At 36.4% G+C, this 23,950-nt stretch overlaps 1 protein-coding gene across 3 annotated transcripts in view; it reads right to left on the minus strand.

Moving 5' to 3' along the window:
- Positions 1 to 812: 812 nt before the first annotated feature.
- Positions 813 to 23,950, minus strand: part of KIAA0825 (KIAA0825 ortholog) — a 247,989-nt gene continuing 224,851 nt past the window's right edge. The window contains exons 20-21 of one of the 3 annotated variants that reach the window (XM_057398372.1): positions 2,110 to 2,233; positions 813 to 1,115 (exon numbers count right to left, since the gene is read on the minus strand). In XM_057398372.1, the coding sequence (XP_057254355.1) occupies positions 2,113 to 2,233 (121 nt within the window). In that variant the 3' untranslated portion in view covers positions 813 to 1,115; positions 2,110 to 2,112. Of the gene's footprint in view, positions 1,116 to 1,919; positions 2,234 to 23,950 lie in introns of those variants that run through there. The other 2 variants (XM_057398374.1, XM_057398373.1) reach the window with 2 other exon arrangements.

Below are 23,950 nucleotides of genomic sequence, written 5' to 3' on the forward strand. Positions count from 1 at the left end.
TAGAATCATAGAATAGTTAGGGTTGGAAAGGACCTTAAGATCATCTAGTTCCAACCCCCCTGCCATGGGCAGGGACACCTCACACTAAACCATCACTCCCAAGGCTCTGTCCAACCTGGCCTTGAACACTGCCAGGGATGGAGCATTCACAACTTCCCTGGGCAACCCATTCCAGTGCCTCACCACTCTTAACAGTAAAGAACATCTTCGTTACATCTAATCTAAACTTCCCCTGTTTAAGTACTAACCCGTTACCCCTTGTCCTATCACAGTCCCTAATGAAGAGTCCCTCCCCAGCATCCTTATAAGACCCCTTCAGATACTGGAAGGCTGCTATGAGGTCTCCATGCAGCCTTCTCTTCTCCAGGCTGAACAGCCCCAACTCTCTCAGCCTAAAAAATTCACTTCATGTGACAAAAAAAAATACAAAAAAATAGTTATGTGCAATAGATTTTGATAAAGTAGGAAAGAATATTCTGAACTCCAGCTTCCATGCACTAACACATTATTGGTATGTTTGCCTCGTTTGTCAGAATACTATACCTGCCATCATAGGTAATCCCTGTAGCCACGTTTTAAGCCTTAAGATCACAACTAATCTTCAAACATGAAATACAAAGCAAAGAAAAATTGTTTTTACATTTAATTGCATCTTTATGATCTGAAATGACTATATCAGCATCAGAGGAAAAAGTCTGGTTTATTCATTAAGTAATACTTTTAGCATTTCTGAAGCACCAGTGCCTCACAGTCCTTTTGTTGATGCAGTGCTGGAACAAGATCTTTGGAGATTTGTGAGATGCAGTGGTCTCTATTTTCATTTGAAATGGTCTGATATTTTATACACATGATAAAAAAAAAAGAGCAATCAAGAGGAGGAAAAACTGTGTTTCAGATGAGAACCTACAGCAGCTTTAGCATTATGGTTTTCTATGATGCTGCTGAAGTCTTTAGGAAAAAAAGCTGCCTTCCTCCTATTCAGGTGGTCTGAGTTATGTCCATGATAGCATCTGTGAGAAGATGTGATGAGAACAGGAATAGCTGCAGCTAAGATTGCAGCCTTAGCAAGATCATGTCAGGGTCCTTCATCAGGCAGAGGAAACAGTTCCCTTGGACTTTCAGTGCAAGAACCAAATAAAAAATTGATGGATTATTTCTCCAGAGCTAAGGAAAAATTAACTTGTATATTTCTGTATAAAAAAATAATGTCGTAATAGCCCGCTAACTCAGCTATTTTTACGCTTTGAGGAAGAACTTTTTACTGGAAAGAAAAACATTTAATATTTGGAAAATCTGAATATTAGACAGGCCTCACTATGAAAATGAAATTTTACTATATCAGAAATAAATATTTCATTCTTAATCATTTTCTCTTCTCAGTTCAATGTATAGGCAGTCCTTTGAGCAGTGCCTGTGACTCCTTTTATAATATGCACAGTTAAGCATATTATAAAAATATGCTTCTCAAAACTTTTAAAAGTTGCTAACAAGTTTCTCTAAAATATGTCTTTTAAGCCATAACATACACTGGATGTTAAGTTAGGGTGTGCAAGTGCAATTAAAGTGATGTGGTTTTGCTTGGGAATAATGGCCAAGCATACTCATCCCAGAGCAATTCACAAAGGACTTCAGGCCCATGTCCTGTGCCTGTCCTTTTTCATATACTTTGGATGATTAAATGGCAGGACACCAAGGGAGAGAAAATGTCTCTGAGCAACCCTAACTGGGGCAGTCTGACTGACTCCAGAATGGTTGATAGAAGCATAGCACGGGTGTTTGCTCAGTACATTTCCAAAGTTGCATTATTTTCAGAGTGAGCTTTATACTTCTAAAACAGTTCTTGGTTTGTCATTCACGTTCATGCCTCCTCAGTACTGAGATACACCCCTCCTAGTTTTGTGACATTGACATTTTCATATATGGTTGCTCCCCTGATGCAAATGTGAACAATTGCTGCCTGTATGGGGTAACTAGGCAATAACAGGGGAACATTCTTTACTTTAAGACTCCTACTCAACATATATATTCCTGAGCTTTCTAGTCCCGTCAGTTATAACTAAGCCATTAAGTTAAACCATGGTGAATTCAGAAAAAGGTGATACCCGAAACCTGTCAAGGTAATCGTTCTTTTTCCTCTGACGTAGGAGTGCTTTGTGTCAAATAAACATTTTTTAAGTGTTCCACCATAACTTTCTCCTCATCTTCAAGATCTGCACCTTCTTTCATCTCCCACCTAAAAGAAAGAGAACTTATTAATTTTTTAATGTGTTTTAGACCAGTCTTTAGAACAAGCAAGTCAATACAAAACTGAGTTATAGAATATATAACTCCCCAAATTCTTTCCCCACACAACTAGCATGGCCAATTGAAACAAATTGTCAAATCTCACATTTACTGTGATAGTGCTTTAAAAATCTCACCAAAAAATCTCACATTTATTGTGATAGTACTTTATTTTTCTTATCACACATATTGGTAGATGTGGAAGCACAGTAAAAATAGCAGAGAAAAATTGGAAGAGCTAGCAAGCATTTTGGAAGCTTAGCAGGTGCTCTCAACACTCTATAGGTTTGTAGTGAAAACTCAAGCACCACGTGATGATCAGCCCAAATATTTAATGTGAATGGTCATAATTTTCTCTCAGGGACAATACTATATTATAAAACACCAAAAAACTGACTGGCTCATTATTTCGGCAATCATCAGGCATACCTATCATACCAAGAAATAAATATCAGATTCTTCCCTTTCTCCATGTGAATACTTAGTTCTAGTTTAGGATAAAGTCGTAATATCATTAAATCTGAAAAACTGAAAAAATAAAACAGTATGGAGCCAATTTTGTTTTTTTTTAGTAGCTGATTAAATATAAAACCTTAAAAGTCACACAGGATTCCCTTGCAGAAAATCAGGATAACAATTGCATAAATAATGCTGATATATAGTTAGCTAAACTTTGTATCACTGTAATTATTCCTGTGTAATGTGACACTGTCTTACAAATTTTGTGGATGTTAAGGGTTTGCTATCCCTTTAATATATCTCTTTCTGTTCTAAGTAGATAGTAAAGTGTAGGTTCCCAGTTCAGACCAGCTGAAGACAAAAGGTAATGCATGAATACTGAATACAGAAATAATATTTTCAAGTATTAAATCCAGTGGATATAAATGAGCATAGGATGATCCTGTAAAGTAGGAGAGATGTAGAGGAGCATCAGAATAAAGACTGCTTTTATGAAACTCATGTCAGGAGCAATACCTTAGTCCTGTTCCCACATACATTAGGTCCTCATTCAGACTGCAGAAAGCAAAAGCCATATACAAGTTTAGATTGGTGAATAAATCAAATGTAATACAGAATGTTGAGAGTTCATCATATTTGCAAAAGAGGACAATCGATATTTGCAATAAAGCGTGGGATGTACTTGTTATAACTGTGTTTAAAAGCTTACTAAAACCAGAAAAAAGAACAAGTGCTCTGTAGTACAATCTGATCATTAAAACACAGTCAGGAAAAATATATTCAATGAACACGTATGAATTAGCATATATCCATCATACTTTTACCTTAAAAACTGAATGTGACAACCCACATTATCGCCTCAATTGATGAGTATCAGAACAAGCAAAGCATACTATGAATAAAATTATAAACACTATGTCTATGATCAGAGTTTTGCAGCAATTTGCAGCAATCCCACTCATGTACAACCACTATCATACTTAGCCTGATCTGATTATTAACATTAGGTAAAATTAATTGTTATTATAACCATCTGCTTCGTTCTCTGTTTTATGATATATTTATAATATCTGGCTACATGAGCCCTCAGCATGGTTACTTCTGCAAGCATCCCAGGGTGAATGCTGTCAAACAGGGTGACCAGTTTCCCTTTTTCCTTTTGCTAATGGACTAAGGCGCCTCTCCAAAGCCAGGAAGAAATTGTATAAGCCTTAATTTGAATTTATGGTCCTCAGAGTCATTCCAAACCACCACTTCACCAATTGAATTGATTCATTTTAATTAATTTGATTTGTTGCATATTTTTGAGTAGAGGAGCTTTTTGCTTAGAAAGATGACAATGAAATGAAAGCTTTTTGCTTAGAAAGATGAAAATGCTAAATGAAATACATTCAAAACAGTTATTGCTGGAGGTGTAACACAGAAATCTAGCACACTTGGCTAAAGGAAGCTTAATAATAAATCAGTAGATTCCTTTTAAAAATAGTGCCTTCATACTTGCCAGCACATTTCATTGAAACTTAAAATTTAGCATTGGTAAAAATCTTCAATGTCATCCAGTTTGGACATTCTCTAGTGTTCACTTTATATCAAGTTATTACTAATACATTGCATTATCATTCTAGCAAAAAGTAGTCTATTTTTAAAGCATTTAAGCAGGTCCAATGAGGATTAGAATGTCTTCTATGCATTCACTTAACAGTATCCATGAATTAAAGATCTATGAAATGAGCTTGACAAACACCTGGTCCCTCATCTAGTGTAGAAATTTTGCCACTCATAGGCCTAAAGTCTGAGGACATTATTTTTTTCTAAAAGACTACTAGACAGTAAACGAGAAGGCTACAGAATATCTTTGCTCTCCTAAATAGGATGGGAAATCAGGTGTTTGAGTTCAAATGGAAAAAGAATCAATACTTCCTATTCAAAAATTTGTCCAAAATCGAACATATTTTTACTAGCCTATCTAAAATGTCACAGTTGTTTTGGCAACAGTAATTGGTACAAATCCAACTAGCCAGTTCAAGAAATGTGAATGAAATTATCATCCTGAATTACTTTCAAAATGCAAGCTTCATCAGTTGAACAGCCAACATGCACACCTCTGTTCTTTCAAATTATTAGTAGTGTAGCTCTTAGAGAAAATTTCCAAATACATAGGTGGCATGTATTTTTAGTCTGTCTGTGTCTTGGAAGATTAAATAAAATCAGCATTTCAAAAGGGTACTGAAATTATATGAACCAATCCATCACATCACTGTCTACATTTTGCTTGGAGTTCATATGAGCCCAACTTTCCATATATTCTTCAGAGTTAAAAAGAAAGCATATGTTTAGAATAAAATCACCTTTGTAATTTTTAGGGTAGCATTGCAAGTATTCAGGCCAATGTATTCAGGCCAATGCTACTTGTATGCTTACAGAATTAAGTGTTCAAAAAGAATTTGAAATTTATTTAACAGCAGTTAATTAAATATGAAACCTTAAGAGTCACACAGTACTCCGTTGCAGAAAATCAGGATAATAAATGCAGAAATAATGCTGATACATAGTCAGCTAAACTCTGTATCACTCTAATTATGCCTACATAATATGTTCACCTGAATTGCTGAAAACTTTTTATCTGTATGCTGTTCCTTTCTGTGTTGCAGGAGGCTGACGAAGGGGTAAAAAAAACCACATTAGCAGTAAACATTTTTTTTTTTTTTTCAGACAGATAGAGCAAACCAGGTCAGCACACATAAATACAGGAATCACAAGTTTTCTGCTGGTCAGTCTAGACCTTAGATCATGAGGTCAAAGCGGATAACTAGCTCTTGGAGGGCTTCTGGTTCTTTTCATAAATAAAATGCAAGAGGGGCAGAAGTCTTGTCTTGCACATCTGCAAGATAACAGAGTGCAAGGGGAGAAATATTCAGTGCTCTAAGAAGATCCAGTAATTCCAGCTGTCTCCATGTGCTATCCTTGCTTATAATTAGCACCAACATATCCATTTATATAAATGAATATGCAGGACTATGTTTTGTGATACTCTTGTCTCTCCACTATACTGAATTATAAAAGGTAAAGAAACAGTAAATGTGTTTGCAGAGGTGCAGAGGAAAATCTTCTGTGCATCTGCTAAAAAACATGCTGGACATTTTAGCAGGGCTGGCTTTAATACAGGGTGATACATTTGCTGCTTTGATTTTCTGTTGCAGTATTGCATATATTTTGTAAATTATAGATATATTCCTATGAAGGCACTTTTTAAAAACCATAATAGGCACTATATATTACATTTAGCTGCTTGTTACAGATCAAAAGGAAGTATATACATTTCATAGCAAAGTTGAAGTATATTAAATCAGAAATAAAATACATACAGTAGTATGTGTATAGGGATTACCCAAAGTGACACAGATTTTACCTGTAGCAGATTGCCACATTTTAAGAAGTCCCATTAATAAATTTACTTTAATAGCTACTCTTTGATTAGTTACTAAGATTGTTTATTACAGTTCATCAGTTATAACAAGGATGTAAAAATTAAAGGAAAAAATATGCAAAAATTTACAAGCAATAATAAATGTGAACAAAATTGAAATAAAACCTAAGAGTACTTTTAAACTCAGAATTCTTTTCACATTTAGAAAACTACTTATTAATATATTTGAGAGATTAACCATACCCTTTTCTAAAGCTTGTAGAAAACAATGTCTAAAAGTGAACAATTTATAGAAGGGGTCACCCTAATATAATTTTATAGTGGTATTTTATGTATTGCTAGTAGTGCTTGTGTAGTATTTTGATATCTATTGCATTCCTTAAGGTCCTGAAAAATGCCACATAATGTAGAACTTTATACAAGGAAGGAAAAAAGAAATCAATGCCATCTTTGTTATTTCCTATGAAATAGCTAATATCTCAGGTCCTCTTTCAGGGAAGTGTTGGCAAATGATGAGACTATAACTGTATAGCTGTATATTAGATAGCTGAAAATATAAATTTCAATACTGAATAATAGCTGTACTTAACAGTTGCTATGCATCAAACACCAGCAATGTATTTGATACTGTGCTAAGATGTCATAATTCACATCTAATCTAAATCAAAGTGCCATTCAAACATCCTAACATGGGTAAATATTCAGAATTCAAGCACCACAAGCTCTTAAGCTTATCTAGTTTTAATGTGGTGAATTACCACTGGAAAACTTCACTGTTTTCAAGAGGAATTTTAATAACAACGGTGAGCCTGAATAGAGAAAGTCCCTTTTTGCCAAATATTCTATAAGAAAGCAAACATGGGAAAAGAACACAAAAAAGGTGCATAAACTTATGTTGCATTCCCTTTTATCTTTATGTGACTTTAGAGTCATTTCAGGTAATTTACATTAAATATTTTCCACATACCTTCAATTTCTCCAATAAACTGGTTTGCTGTAATTTTCAAACTTCTGTCTAAATGCATTAATTTATACATAACACTGTAAACTGAAGGAGGCAAAAGAAAGCAAGAGTTTGTGCATAATAAACTAATCAATGCAATTTTCTGAAATTGATATGAAATTCATCCCATTGTTTAGTAGGTGCAGATTTTCTGCAGGGGACTTAACCCTAATGTGCACTGCCAGCTGTGGCATGTTCTCTTACACTCTGTGCTTGCAGCTGTGGAGCCCTACCAGTTCAGCTGGTCCTGGGGTCCCTTTCTGTTTAAAGATTATTTTTCATGGGCAGGTATTTCTTGCAGCATTTTAAACTTGAGTAGACTTGAAACGATTGCATTTTCTCCAAAAGACATCTTCATACTTGCCCTTACGCTTGCTCCTTGAAGAATATAATTTTAATAAACATTATTAGTGGCTTTATGAAGATGAGACTGACCATGTCTTTCCCAGCCATTGACAGAGAGAGAAAAAGTGACAAACCAGGTATGAAGCAGACAGGTGCTTTGGTGTTTTGTTTTTGCCTTCTGCAAACTCCAGCCTACTCATAGGCCATCATCTCACGTCCTGTTCTCATACAGGACCTTTACTGCATTCAAACATCTTTGGCTGAAGCAATCATTATGCCTTTGTGCTGGAGTATACTGATATACCTGAGATGGAAAGTGATAGTTTGGTATTTTTGTACAGTTCTCAAGATTTCTTATGATAGATCAATATGTTTCAATTTCCATGTATTTTTTAATTTTCAATAAAAAGTAAACTTACACATTTAAATGTCATGGAATACTGCCAGTAAAGTCAGTAGTGTTCTTTTACACTGAACTGTAACTGGTAGAGAAATGATGCAGTTAAATAAAATACAACACCTTGCTACCAGCTCATGGAGCATTTTAATGAATTGCCTTTTGCTTCCTGAAGTTCATGACAGACACAGCTGTGGATTAAGCTCTTGCAAACAGTGATATAATTGTTCTATCAATGTCCAGCATGTTATAATTCACCACAAGACAAGAAATTTCAGCATCTGCTATCTCATTTGCCATTTTTAGGTAATAGAAGAATATAAATTTCTGTAAGTTTCACTTAATATTTCAGTTATAAATACGCTTTTTTTTTTTTTTAACATGAGAAATTATAGATCAGGAAACGCATTTACATCAGTGTTAGACAGCCAACTAAATCCAAATTTTGTCCATAGTCTCAAGTCCTGAAAAATCTTTCTGTTTCTATGTGGGGCAATATTTTACTTTTTTTTCTAATGGTAATATTAAACTAAAAGGTAAGTCTGTGGTTGTTTAATCAGATTGCATTTGATTAAAAGTATTTAGTTAGGATTGTAACTAACAGTTAAACTCCTTAAGTACTAACTGTTCAAAAAATGTCTGCTTTGTTTCAGAAATTTATGTAATAAGTTTTTCTGATTTTTTAATCTCTCTTTAATCCATCTACTAAACACATACTCCCTTGAAAAACAGTAAAAAAAAAAGAGGGGGCCAGACAGCCATCAAATATGCAACTACTGCACTACAGAACAAAGAACAAACACTGCATGTAAAGGTTCTGGTAGTGATATCCAGCCTGAAATCACACAACTGGGACAACATCTCTATGTCTACCTAACACAAAATAGTTCACTTGTTTTTATTCATCCAAAATTATCAATCCTCCCCTGTATTGGTAAGTTGCATTGCTTCCAGGACAGTCTATGTGAAAATCAGTGTTCATCATATTCAGAAATAAATAAAACCTGAAAATGTCAGTACAATTTTGCCAAATTCCTCTCTTACATATACACAAATGTCAGGAGAAACGCCCTCCCAGAGTTTTACCAATGAATAAAATAATATTTATTTACTAGAGGATATGCAGGAAGACACCATGAGAATTATTATTTATGTTTTTAATTATCTATATGCCATTAGAATGGGAATGAGGAAAAAAATAAAGTAAGACAGAGCTCTGAGGGATGAACAGAGTTGCTCCTAATTCCAAAGAGCAAGCCAAAAGAAGAAACACTATTTTGATCTACTGAAGATATCGGTACATGGGAAACACTGTAAAAAGTATGCCATGAGAAGAGAAGAGAATGAAGCTCTGAATCACAGGTTAACCTGTCCCAGCTCTGAAGTTAAGACATTATAAGGATATTTAAGAAGTTTTGAACTGAAATAGAAACTGCAGAAGTGTTGGAATGAAATTATGAAAGACACTTTTCCAGGGCAAGAATACAGCTACAAAGGATGTTATCAAGGGCAGAGGAAGGCAACACAGAAAAATTTTTAGAAACTTTTCAGATACAATAAGGAAGGAGAGGCAGTATTTACCCAGCCTCCCTGTTACTGGGGGCTATCACACATCCCATATTTGAAAATCTTTTTTTGTGCACAATTTTAACGCAATAGAAAATTGGAAAGGTCTACAACCTCAACTTTTCAGTTGTTTTTTTAAAAAAAACAGTAAGTTAAATTTCCATTTTTCAGTGCATTCTTACAAGTCTTTATTAACTGCAGAGCTTTAAATAATGGACATTTGAGAGAATTCAGCTCACACTGACCTAGGTTTGCTGAAGCTGTCACCATATCTTATCTGCAGATACTCCAGTTTGTTAGGTTTCTGTGGCAGCAGGATGTCTCTTGAATTTTATTTTCAGGTTTCTGAGATTTCTTTTTTTAAACACAGACTGTGTACTGCTTCTCTAGGTCCAACATCATTTACCTCACAATAATGTACTATATAAAGCATAATAATATATTACAGTACAATATATAATACAATACATAATATATAGCTTATAATGGATAATACATAATGCATACAATATGCTATATTAATAATAATAATAAAAATACCAACACTAATATTAATACTAATAATGTAATAATATTGTAATAATGTCAAGACCAGGTTGGAAGGGGCTTAGAGCAACCTGGTCTAGGGCAAGATGTCCCTGCCCATGGCAGAGGGTTGGAATTAAATGAGCAAACCCTTCTGTAAGTCTAGGATTCTAGGAATCTGTGATTGTCGATGTCATAGTGTGTCACAAACCAGAAAGATGCTTTTAATAAAGGTTTGTTAAGTGTGTGTCCAGCTTGGGTGAGAAAACATAAATATGTGTATGCATATATGTACATATGATGCATCTAATTAATTAATGATAAGAGACACTGATAGAGAAAAGGGAATATACTAAACAACAGAAGGCTAATATATACACTTCTGAGAGTGACAAGCTGTCAGAAAATGAACACAACTACAGTGAAATGAAACCAGATGTTTCAGGCACCTAGATATTTACTCCCAAGAGCACTTGAGATTTTAATTTGCATAAATCCTAAAGTAAGAAAGGAGAGAAATCATGAATTTCTAACAGTTTTCTTCCACACTGATCTGATACACTAATACTCCTCTTGGACTAAGGCATATGAATTCCCATATGGCTTCTTGTGTCCCACACCTTGTCCTCTTGCCTTTCCGTCACTTCAGTGTAAGTCTTTGAGAAGGGACTTGTTATTGCATCTCAGTGGATTTTGGGGTGACTTACATGCTGGAATCCATAAAGAATAAAAGGCGTATAGAAATATACATATATCAGCAGGATCCCAGAACTATAATGCTTTAATGGGATGAAGCAAATGCTGACACCTGAGCTAGCAGTTGTACAGGAGATGCCTGCCTCTCCCTCCTTTGCAATTTAATAAATACAGCTTTTTATCCTAATAATTGGTGAAAAACATTGGCTGAAAGATTTTGAGTAACAGCAGATTTTAAGTTACTTTTCACTGCTAAGCAACTTTAATTAAGGTGAACCTTATAAATTTAAATTCAATGTGCAAACATTCTATAGCAATGTTTTATAAGTAAATGATATAAGGTCTTGTTGAAAATAGCATTTCAATATGTTTTCTTTTTTATTTCAGAAATTTATTTAACTGACATTTTTGGCTTTTCAGATAACCAAGTATGTGTAAAGGATTTTGTGTTTAAAACAAAGCATTTTAATTTTTGCTGTTGCTTTTAAAAGAAGTTAAAAAAAAAAGCCCTCAACAAATAACAATAATAACGATAATACACAGACCTTCAGTTTGCTGGACTTGTGCCTTACTCAGATTTGGAGCAAATCGCATTCTCTGTTAGTGTAACTGCTTATAATCTTAAGCAAAGTTTATTCACAAAGGATGATTTCTTATAATGACATCACAGAAATAATTGTGCTCAGATCACATGTGCTTGTTGCCTACAGATTCTATCCTGTCCCCATTAATTTGTTTCTTCTTTAGACCATCCCAAAAGCCTTTAGTGTATGCATGAAGTTGTTTATCTGAATATCTGAATTAGGAACACTGTATGCTTGATTGTGCAAACACATATATATGCATACAGCGTACCTATATATACCTATATATATACATATAACATATACTCATGCTATTAACAGAGTAATGAATGAAGGCATTCAAGATGGCAGTTCTTATGGAAGAATGGGATCAATAACACTGTGTCTACACTAAGTACTTGGAGGTGAATATACAAAGCATTCACATTTTCAGTCATTTTAAATAACTTGGTAGTCAGTACATAAAATTAATTATTTTAAGCATTAATGTATTTTTAAAAGAAAATTAAGAGGCTCAAATTCACAAAAGTTAGTATCTTATAATTACAGTGCTGGCAACATTTCTATTCAGTAAATATAAGTTTTACCTGCATATGTTTACATGGTAGAGTTTAGGAACCAAAACTGCATCTACTAAAAAAATCCTGCTCTTCACATCATGCACTGGTTGTTCCCTTTCTTCACCCCTCCCCTTTTTATTTCAATTTAAAAAGGCTTTCCATAGTGAATGTTGAAAGCCCAATGTAAATACTTTAAAGGATTAAGCTTTCAAATATGGTTACTGTGGCATATATATGTTCTGTAAATACAATCATAAGATATATCTGCAGAGAAATTATATTTGATAATTTGACAGCTTTGTGGCTTAGGAATATAAAAAATTCATATTTTGTCAACAAGAAACTTCCTCCATTTGTTAAAATGGGGCTATTATAATAGCATAGAAAGATGAATAATTTGAAAACACAGATTACTGTGGGACTAGTGTAATCCCCTACTTTTCTTAATGCATTTAATTTTAAAAAATATTTCTTTTCTTTCTTTTAGAAGAATCCCTCTCAGTTCATAACTTGCAGAAAAAAATGTGCAGTCTAAGCAGAAAGTTTAGGGGAACTAGGAAGCTGTTTTTTTATTGGTACCAATAGGTTTTGGACAAATGATAGGCTGCTGAAAAAGCCTACGTCCTTTCAGTGTTCATACCAAAGAAAAACCCATCTCTGCCTGGCCTGTGGCCAGAATTCCTCCATGTCCCAGAAGGACCAGGGATGCCCCATCCTGGGATATGGTAGGTGTCAAAGGCTGTGTTTATCTCAAGCAGGACCACCTGGAGCAGGTTGCTCAGGGCTGTGTCCCATTGGAGCATCTCCAAGGACAGACACTGTTACTTCCTCAGACAACCTGGTCCAGAGCCAGACCACACCTGGAGGAAAAACAAGTTTTTTTCTTCTGTTTAGACAGAATTTCCTGCATTCCTGTTGTGCCCATTGCCTCTGTCCTGCCACTGGACACCACTGAGAAGAAACCATCATCTTCACTCCTTTCATCAGGTGTCCATACCCAAGGTTAAGGTCCCAGTGAGCCATCTGTTCTCCAAGTTAAGCAGTCCCAGGTCTTGAAGCCTCCCTTCATTTCATTTTATTTCCCCATACCATGTGGAACTACCCCATATGGCACAAAAACACCATGTCTCCTTTACACCTGTAGGAACCCGAGAAGGCAGCCTCACCAAAGGAGACATTACCCCAACATTAGTGCTGTCCCTTATGGCATAGTTGTCCCTTGTGCAGTTGCAGCTGCATCTTGCCATGACTACTATGCATTTGTGTAACTAAACATGGCATTGTTGTATATTTCTATGTGGCATGACAGAGTGTTGTAGATGGATGTCAGTGACAGCACTCTGTGAGCTGCTCCCTGCTCTCTTATGTGGTATTGGCACAAGTGAAGGAGGACATAGCTGCCCTGATGAGGGCAGGCTTTAAGTTGCTCAGATAACTTTAATATTGGCATTTTACACATTCTAAACCTTCAGCTTGCAATCTGAATTATCTTTGAAGATAGTAAATCTGCATATTAAATACATTTTAAGATCGTGTTGATTAATGAATTTAGTCAATATGCATACACATGTGTCCTGCGTTCAGCAGTAGCAGTCATTTTTCTCCTTCTTAGTAGCTGGTGCAGTGCTGTGTTTTGACTTTTGGCTGGAACAGAGCTGATAACACTGATGTTTTGGTCTGACCTAGGACTTTCTGAGCCTCATGCTCTGCCGGGGAGGAGGGGAAGCCGGGAGGAAGCAGAGACAGGACACCTGACCCAAACTGACCAAAGAGGTATTCCATACCACAGCACGTCATGGCCGGGATGTAACTGAGAGTTTACCCAGAAGGGTGAGGACTCGGGGGTTGGATGAGATATCAGTTGGTATTTGGTCGGGCTGGGGAGGGCGAGTTATTGGTCGGCTGGTGCTGAGGTGTTGTATTCTCTTCCCTTGTTACTTCCCTTATCATTATTATTATTGATGGTAGCAGTAGTGATTTGTGTTATACCTTGGTTACTAGTAGTGATTTGTGTTATACCTTGGTTACTAAACTGTTCTTAACCCGTGGGAGCTGCATTCTTTTCCATTCTTCTCTCTGTCCCTCCAGGAATAGGGGTAGGGAAAGAAGCGTGTGGAGTGAGTGAACGAGCTGCCTGACTGGTTTTAAACCACGACAACATGGAAATCTTTTAACTTTAAACAGTGTTTACTATATTTCAAGATACATATTTAGAATAGTTGTTAAATAGGGAATTCATTAAACAGAAATACTACCTGATGAAATGTCTTAATATAACTCATATTTACTGTTGCTTTTTTCCACTCCTCCATACCTTGAAAGTTAAATACTACTGTACAAATATTGTTTTAAAGATTCATCCAGTAGAATAATTTAGGTATAATACTGCCTTTTCTAATACAAGCAGTGATTGAGGAATTTTCCTCTACTTAATATGAATACTGAAGGAGTTGGCCTATTGCATTATTTTTAATTAATCATCTGTTAGTGTTGCAATAGCAAAAAACATGTGGTATAAAAAGAAAAAACCAAACATGAATATAATATGCTAAAACTTAAATTCTCTGAGCATACTATATATAATATCAATTTTGTATGTCTTCCAGTGAGGATTTCGTTAATTGACAAACAGGTTATTTAGAATAACATTTGGAAAATTACATGCCAAACTTTCTACTGGGATTGTTTTGTAAGGTACATAAGCTAAGGATGGCATTATCTGACAGATGATGCAAAAAGGCTTGCAGCTTGTTGTGTAAGATAAATATGATGTCAGGGATGGAAGTCACAAATCAGGGAGGAGATGGATGAAGAAAAAGACATGGCAGAAAGAAACAGTAACACCATGCAAACACTTGGTTGAGACATGTAGATTAAATTAAACTGCACAGGTTTGTTATTGCTATCATCTAAATTATATTTATTCCCACTGATTTTTGGGAGTGGGAACTCACTTGGGATTATGTGCATATATATCTGCAACTAGGAATCTCATGAAAACATATGTTCGCAACTTTTACTGACTCAGCAAACACCAATTTGGTGAACATTTTTTATGGCTGTATACTTGCTTTTACATTGTTTGCACAAGGAAAACATATTTCAAAGCTAATAATCAAGCAAATACCTTCAGTTTCACAGGTTGGCCTTTGCCAGCCAGGACCAAGGCTCACATCGCTACTCTGCTGCCTTGGTCAGGGACACAGTGAGAAAAAGGGAAGATGTGCAGCACCCAGCTGGGCTGTATTACAGTGATTCAGCAAGGATTTTATTAATTCCTTAACACAGGAGAAAGGAAGTGTCACTATGGGACAGTCTGTATCTTTCTAATTCAAATGACTTACAGGAGACATGTGAGAGTGATAGAGGGTCTCCCATGTACCACTGAAATCCCCACCTGCCAGACTCCTGGCTTTGTGTCTCTGCAGGATGAACTTCAAAAAGTTTGGATTTCACCTTGATGCAGGATGGGAACATTTTCTAAATCTCAAAAATCTCATGATAGAAATATAATTTTCTCTCCTTTATCCACAAAGTGCACTGAAATCAAGCTGATAAAATCTATTTATCGTCCAGACACCACATATAAAGATTGGGAAGATGCCAAAAAAAAAACCAGCTACGGGTGGAACCTACAGTATCTGGCAAAATGCCTGTCACTTGCTGCCATTTTCAGCAACTGAAATAGGAACCAGTAGCCTATTAACTTCCCTGCAGCTGCCTAGATGTTGCAGAGAACAGGGTGCTAAGCAACAGCATTTGAGCAAACCTGATTAGGATAGATCTAAGGTTGCAAGGACTTACTGTAATAATTCATTGCCATATTCAAGCTCCTCGTAATCTACTTTTTATTTTTACAAGTCAGAAATCAGCACAAAGTTCAGTGCTTTCAGAAGGGTAATTCCTGCATAATGATCTGCCAAGAAAATGAAGAAATTATGGATATAACAATAAATGAGACCATGAAGTCAAACTTAGTGCAATATTTCTCTCTTTTCTGAAATTCTAATTCTCTATTTCTGCTCAAGGAAAATAGCATTCCTACTACATATTTGTGGAACATCATGTGAGCTTTATTCTAGGATAATATATATTTATACATATATATATATATATATATATATATATACAAAATGTTGAAAATGCATTGAAATGGTTTTAATTATTCAATATCTTTAATAGGAATGATAGACTTAGAAATTACAAAGAAATTCAGGATCATAGAACCTACAATGTCTGCTTCATCTGGCACCTGCAATCGGTTATGTCCTAACCAGCAATTTTTCTGTTCTGAAGTATCTGAAGTAGCCATAGATAGGGCTGAAACCATAAAAGATAAAAGTGAGCACTGTGTACAAGTATGCTTTTTCTGTCTACATAGGTTTATAGTGACTAAGTCACTTCAGATGAAGAGAAGAAGTGCTTCTAATGGCTACATTAAGATTTTTATGAGCATAAGATGTGCTGCCATCCAGCGAGACCTGGACAGGCTGGAGAGTTGGGCAGGGAGTAACTTGATGAAATATAACAAGGGAAAGTGTAGAGTCCTGCATCTGGGTAGGAACAACCCCAGGTTCCAGTATAGGTTGGGGAATGACCTGTTAGAGAGCAGTGTAGGGGAGAGGGACCTGGGGGTCCTAGTGGACGACAGGATGACCATGAGCCAACACTGTGCCCTTGTGGCTAAGAAGGCCAATGGCATCCTGGGGTGTATTAGAAGGGCGGTGGTTAGTAGGTCGAGAGAGGTCCTCCTTCCCCTCTACTCTGCCCTGGTGAGACCGCATCTGGAGTATTGTGTCCAGTTCTGGGCCCCTCAGTTCAAGAAGGACAGGGAGCTGCTGGAGAGAGTCCAGCGCAGGGCAACGAAGATGATTAGGGGAGTGGAACATCTCCCTTATGAGGAAAGACTGAGGGAGCTGGGTCTCTATAGTTTGGAGAAGAGGAGACTGAGGGGTGACCTTATAAGTGTCTATAAATATATAAAGGGGGAGTGTCACGAGGACGGAGCCAGGCTCTACTCAGTGGCAAACAATGATAGGACAAGGGGTAATGGGTACAAACTGGAACACAAGAGGTTCCACTTAAACTTGAGAAGAAACTTCTTCTCAGTGAGGGTGACGGAACACTGGAACAGGCTGCCCAGGGAGGTTGTGGAGTCTCCTTCCCTGGAGACATTCAAAACCCGCCTGGACGCATTCCTGTGTGACATTATCTAGGTGTTCCTGCTCCGGCAGGGGGATTGGACTAGATGATCTTTCGAGGTCCCTTCCAATCTCTAACATACTGTGATACTGTGATACTGTGATAAGAACCTTTGCAAGGTCAAGCACAAAAAGACTACAGGCCTGGCTCATTTTTATGTGATGCTCATACAAATTGTACTTAAATAGACACCACACCTACTTCTTCTATCTTACACATTCACCATCAGTGTTTAAAACCCAGCTGTGGTCCTGCAGAAAACAAACATATTCTTCTGCTGAAGACTATGACCTTTATCTTATAAAAGTTTAATATTCTATCCCTGGCAGTGACCAAGGCCAGGTTGAACAGAGACTTGGGTGACATGGTTTAGTGTGAGGTGTCCCTGCCCATGGCAGGGGGATGGAACTAGATGATCTTAAGGTCCTTTCCAACCCTAACTATTCTATGATTCTATACCAGAGTATTTGTGTAGGATTTAATTCTCTGCCATGAAATTTCATTTCACTGTAAAGCTGCACACCTTAAAATGCACATAGAAAATTTATTGCAAGACCAGGAGATATAGGTATCACAGAAGATGTTAAAACTAGGCAAGTATCTGTACAAAAAAAATATGATGGAATCTGTGTAAAATGCCTTTAAACAGTTTCATAAAATTGACGTAAGGTCAAAATAGAGGAGGCAAGGTTTACGTATATGGCATGGTATAGGTTTTCCAACCACAAATAAGCTCCTCTCCTCCTCAAATCCACATTTGCTGTAAATTCTGTGACTTGGACTGGCAGCTGTGAGAAGCCAAAATGGGAGTGACAACATCAGTGACACTGCAAAGTGGGAAAAAAGAAAAGGCAGAAACATGAAAACAAACACTCTTAAGCAGTTACCTTCTTTTTGGCAAAGCTGCTAGATTTGCAAGCAGATCTATCTTGAAATATTTATAAACTAGGAATATTTACACTTGCAAAGAAACAATGTGCAACTGCTTGCACAGTAGAGCCCCACTGGTGAAGGATAAGGGGATTTTGTTATGGAATGTATTCAATAGACATCCCTCCCAAGGCTGGACTATTACTAAGCTAAGTAAGGACTTAAGAGTAAGTTAAATATTTTAAAAGTTGGACAGTGAATTAAAGGTCATCATACTATCCGAAGATAAAGTAAAGGCTTAATAAATAAAAGAATCACAAAGAGGTGAATCTTATGACAGAGATTTAGAAGATTATTTATCTTGGATGAATACATTAAATAGACAGAAAAATAAGTAAATGGAAATTATGCAATTTCAAGGATGAAAATATTTATAAGACTGAAAGCATTTTATAACTTTATGGAAGCAACTGAAATCACAAAAAGAAAAAAAAAGGAAAAAGAAGGCATGGAGATAAAAAGAACAAGACCTATGCACACGGAAAGTGGAGAAAAGTAAAAAAGAGTAAAGGAGTTCTCAGAAAAGTATCAGAAGGTGTTAATACTGTTTAAAACCTGGTTTCCACCAAAAACAAACCCCATGTTATTAAAACATATGAAAGAAAATAAAGGAATAAAACAACAGAATCAATATTCTTATATATTATTTTAATCTTAAATATATACATGGAAGCTTCCCATCAGTGATATAAATAAGCATAGATTTATTTGATTAAGCCAGAAAAAAAAGTTATGTGATGGTAATGTAGTGTTCTCAATATCCAAAATTGGTATTGCAGATCATAAAGCTGTTGAGAAGGCAAAAATCAGTGTTTGCTAGACAGACACACCACCTATAGAAAGGTCACATACTAAAATTTGATTTAAACTCATAACAATTTTCACAAGAAGAATATAATTTCAAGTATTTTACTTTAAGTCCAAGAGAGCCAAAATTAAATGAGCTTATAAAAAAATTCTATTAAAAAATGTAAGTGTGCTTCAACATAAAAAAAAAAAAAAAAAAAAAAATAAAAAATTGTACTAACATATCCAAAACCATATTTGGGACGATTAAATTACACAGTCCATGGCAAAATACAGTTAGCAGCTGCTGGAAAGCTGTGTAGAAATCTGAGAACCAGACCACTTGACTATGTAAGAAATTTGATTTAAAATGAAAACTTCAAATACTTACAAGAAAAGTCCAATAGACGCACACTATAACAAAAATTATCAGATTTTAAGCCTTCCCACATGACAGCACACAGATAGAAAGATGACAGTACATGGATAATATTATCAAGTATCTAATTGCAAAGCATGAGTGCAAGTGAAGTTTCTCCTCACACTTAAACAATTGACAGTGAATGAACAAAAGCCATTTAACAGAAGAGGATACATCCTCATATTCTCTCTCAAAAGGAGGAGGAAGATTTCTGAACCTAGCATTGCTGATAAAAGACAGAGTTTATATTAACTGCTGGCTAATGCTGCAAGGTGGAAACCCACACACAGATCTATATAGGGCTAGGAACTATAAGCATAATTTGCTGGATCTGTGTGAATATGTCAAGCAAGTATCATGACATGTTTACCCTTCTTTTATAATCTTCTCCAGGTAAGACACTGAAGTTTTGCTTTCATCAGTAATGGCTACCTTATAGCCAGCTGTCTACAAGCCAAACATGAGAGTAAGACATGATCACAGTGACTTCTTTCTATTTTAAACTAGAGATTAAAATCTTTAAATCTACTGGTCTAGTAGATTACTAGAATTAGTAGATTACTTTAAATCTACTAAAGCTACTAAAATAGATTACTTTAAATCTACTAGAGTAGATTTAGAATAGATTTAGATTAGATTTTAGGAAAAGATTCTTCCCTGTGAGGGTGATGTGGCCCTGGCACAGGTTGCCTAGAGAAACTGTGGCTGCCCCATCCCTGGCAGTGCTCAAGGCCAGGTTGGACAGGGCTTGGAGCAACCTGGTCTAGTGGAAGATGTCCCTGCCCATGGTAGGGGGTTGGAACTGAGTGAGCTTTGAGGTTCCTTCCCACCCAAACCAGTCTCCGATTCTATGATTTTAAATCAGGGAATGGGAATTGTTGATGTGCATTATGTCTTAGTCGAGTATTTTTCCTCTGAAGTACTCAGTAAGTAAGTAAGTACAACGATCTGGGGTCTTTGGGGAAATGTGACCCTCCTGGAGCACTCCAGCAGAAGAGATCTGGCTGATCTGCAGACAGGTTTTACAGTCCTGAGAAACAGTATGTAAAATTCTTGTTTGCTGCTTTCTTTAGGCTGTGCTAATATTGGCTTATCTAGTCTGTATTAAAGACTTGACTTACTATGAGCTCGGTTTTTGTTAATAAAAATACATATTCAAAGACCCATACACAAAAAGCAATGTAACGACAATTTATTAGATATGTAGGAGCTAATGTGTACTGTTCCTGAACAATGAATTGTAAGGCTCAGTATGTGACAGTTAATGGCCTTCACGGAGGTTGTGTGATAAAGCACAGGATGCATTAAAAAGTCAATTTTTTCCCCCTTTTAACTAGTAGTTCTGTAACCTCCTTATTTTCCTAAATATGCTGAGCCTCTCTCTTTCTTTATGTAGTAGTAGTGAAGCAGATCGCTGATAGCACAATAGCAAATGCAACGTGTCTTCTGCAGGAATTTTGCAGGTAATTTCCTCAAACACAAAAGGGACAACACCTATAGGATGGAGCTACCCTGTAATTTACTTCTGGATAACAAATTATCAATTTAGACACTTCTCTAACAAATCCAAAATAATTTTGCTCTCCTAGATTGATTTTTAACTGTGCTATTACAATATTATCCAATACTACCAGTATCATGCATATTTAATTTTATTTCAGAGATAAAACATTTTGTGGAAGGAAGAGGAGGATAAACTGACACAAAATGAAACAATTCTTCATGTTAAAAATAACCGGCATGAAAACACAGTTGCAAGGAAGGTAAATTATAAAGTATGCATTTATCCAATCATTTTAAATACCATAATTACACTGACTGCTCATCAAAAGACTTTTAAGACTCATTAAAATTATAAAACATTTCTAATTAAATCCATATTTAAATGAAGTTTCTATAACGAGTCTACATGGTACTTTAAATCAGACAAAAAAGTTCTGGTGAAAAATCCAATTAATTGAAGTTTTTGTAAGAATTACAGCTTAGTGATAGGGGTACAGCCTTTTAGTTAAAATTGAAGATTACTGTGTTCTATCCATCTTTAGCCTGAACTTCTCCATAAAATAATAATTCTTCACAAAATTTCACATTGCAAATATTATTTTAGTATATAGGTTTGGGGGGGGGTGGTGTTGTTTTTTTTTTGTTTGTTTTTTGTGGTTTTTTTTTTTTAATGGTAGCTTTCCAATTTAGAAATTGATGCAAGTGGCTGTTAGGTTTAATATGACCTTGTTATTGATTTAATTGATGCTATTAGGAGGGGAAGAGGACTTTATTCTTAGTCAAAACCAGCCTGAAGCACAAGCATTCAGACACATTTGCTCTTAGTCATTATATTTTACCAATTTCAGATATGGGTGCCTGTTTGCCAGCCACAGGACTGGGGAAGTGCGCTTTTGTCCAATGCATTGGGATGTTCCATTAATACTCATGTAGGGACTGCCCTGAAGTACTCTTCTTTCAGACTGCAAATAGTCTCCAGTCTTCGGGGATTTACATCAGACTCCCTCTTCTGATCTCAAATGGCTTTACCATTTTTCAGTTTTATCAAGAGCATTCCTCTTTCTCAGTCTTACTGATAGCGCTGCTCTTTTTATTCTTCCTAGTGGTGTCACTCTGGTGTGAGAGCAATTGACTGCTAAATCTCTTTATTGTCTTATGATGAGGACTGGACTGGTGGACTTTCACAAAACCCCAGTCTTCAGACAGGTTCCATAAGTTAAAGGTGCTTTAGCACTTTTAACTAAAGGAGCTTTAGTTCCTTCTCCATTGGAGTCTGAACATATTCACTGCTTTTCACCATCAAAGTTGGAAGGGACCTCCAGAGGACATCTAGTCCAACTCCCCACTCAAGCAAGTGTAACCTGTTGCTCAGGTCCATGTCCAGTGAAGTCTTCAAGGATGGTGAGTCTGTGGTGTCTTTGGTCAACCTCCTCCAGTGTTTGACCACCCTCAAATCTAGCATAAATGTGTGCAGCTATCCCTACCTATTTACAACCTTTGTCTAACTGCATGTAATGATCTGTTAGCTATTTTTCTTAAGTGTAAATCTAGTTCATAGAATCATAGAATCAACTAAGTGCAGTTTGAGGCCCTTAGTATGATAGTTCTATCACACTAGACAATATGCAGCTGTAGAAGATTTTTTTATGAGTAAAAAAAAGAGACATATCAAAGTTTGGCTTTTTATCCAATCAATATTTATAATGAACATCAACAATTCAAGCTGTAGCTTTGCTCAGAGTTGCAGAAATGCAGTGTGGGGACCCCTCATTGTCATTTGGTGCTACTCAAGAGTATTAAGGCTCCCTCCTGTGACCTGGTGAAACAGGGGAAACCTCAGGGAGCAAAGCATAAAGAAGGAGAAGCCTCCTTGCTACTTCTCCCTGTGGAAACATCACCTGCAGAAGAGATGAGGACATCCTTTTCCAAAAAGAACCTATTCAAAAGAGGCTGAAATTCATAGAGCTCCAGAGGTGTAAAAGCATGTAGGTAAGATGGCAAAGCAAGAGTAACATGCTAACATGAAAAAGGAAGAAGACTTGTACAAAGGTAAGAGGAAAGCTTCACTGGTCTATGAAAATGGGAAGAAAAAAACACGTGTTGAGGAGCTTGGAAGAAGGGGATCCAGTCAAGGAACTTCAAACGGCTTCCTTACAAGAGCACTGGTAGTGCAGTTTTTCAGCTTTCTGTATGGAGATTTCCAGTGGCACAAGAACAGCTGTTTGTTTTTTTGTTTTGTTTTGTTTTGATTTGGCTTGTTTTGTTGTTTTTTTTTGTTGTTTTTTTTTGTTTTTTTTTTAATATAGATTCTTCTCAAAACAGCCACAGAGAGAATTGTATTCCTGTTTAACGGACTGGCAAGGCACAGAAAGATTACAGTGGCCCAGCATTCACAGCCTTCTAAAATGTGTGCTCTGGTTTTCACTGAGGAAGTAAGGGAAGGAAATAATCCTATAATCCTTTAGGCAATTTTTTTTTTTTTTTTTCCCCATGTGTTCTACCTATTCTCTTTGCTGCAAATTTTTTACTCAAAGAGATATGACACTCATAAGGATCAGTTTGGGCAATTTTACTTCCATGATAGTGGTGACTACTGGGATGTTTCCTCTGGCTTCTTCATCCCTCCTGGTTCCAGTGCTAGGCAAGCTTCTCTAAAACCGGATCATTTTTCAGTTGGGGGAGAGCTGGTGTGGCAGAGAGTAATTTCCAGAACTTGATTTCAAAAGGCTTTCTAATACGGAATCTCAGCACACGGATATTGTTATAAATATCCATGTTTTCTAGCTTCCCTGGCTCTCAAATGCCTGTATTCCAGCAGCAAAAGCTCTGCCCAGCCTGAGCAGCAGCAAGGACACCACCTAGCAGATCTCATTAAATGGTCATGGTTACCAGATTCTGACCTTTTAGACAAAATAAGGTAACATGCAGGGTAAGTGGTATCTTGAACTATTTTCAGTCTACACTGTCTGAAGCTTCCATATGGGATATTTGACATTTTCCCTACCCCAACCCATTCATGTTTGAAATTGCTTCCCTTGATATTCTTTTTTCTTTTCATCAGTCTTTTTCCAGATGCTTAAGGAGCAAACAGGCAACAAGTTAGACCTGTCTCCCTCTCTACACACCTTCTTATGTGCATGTTTGCAAACAGAATGATAAGAATATTACTGTTTAGCACAAAAAGAGCTATAGATCTGAAGAAACAAAAATGAGGTGCAGTTTTAGCAATCAACACTTGTAATAGGCTACATAGATTCTGCTGT

Source organism: Pezoporus wallicus, unplaced genomic scaffold, assembly GCF_028554395.1.
Source record: "Pezoporus wallicus isolate ANWC-B61680 ecotype Strahan unplaced genomic scaffold, APGP_CSIRO_Pwel_v1 contig_6580, whole genome shotgun sequence".
NCBI classification, from domain to species: Eukaryota; Metazoa; Chordata; class Aves; order Psittaciformes; family Psittacidae; genus Pezoporus; species Pezoporus wallicus.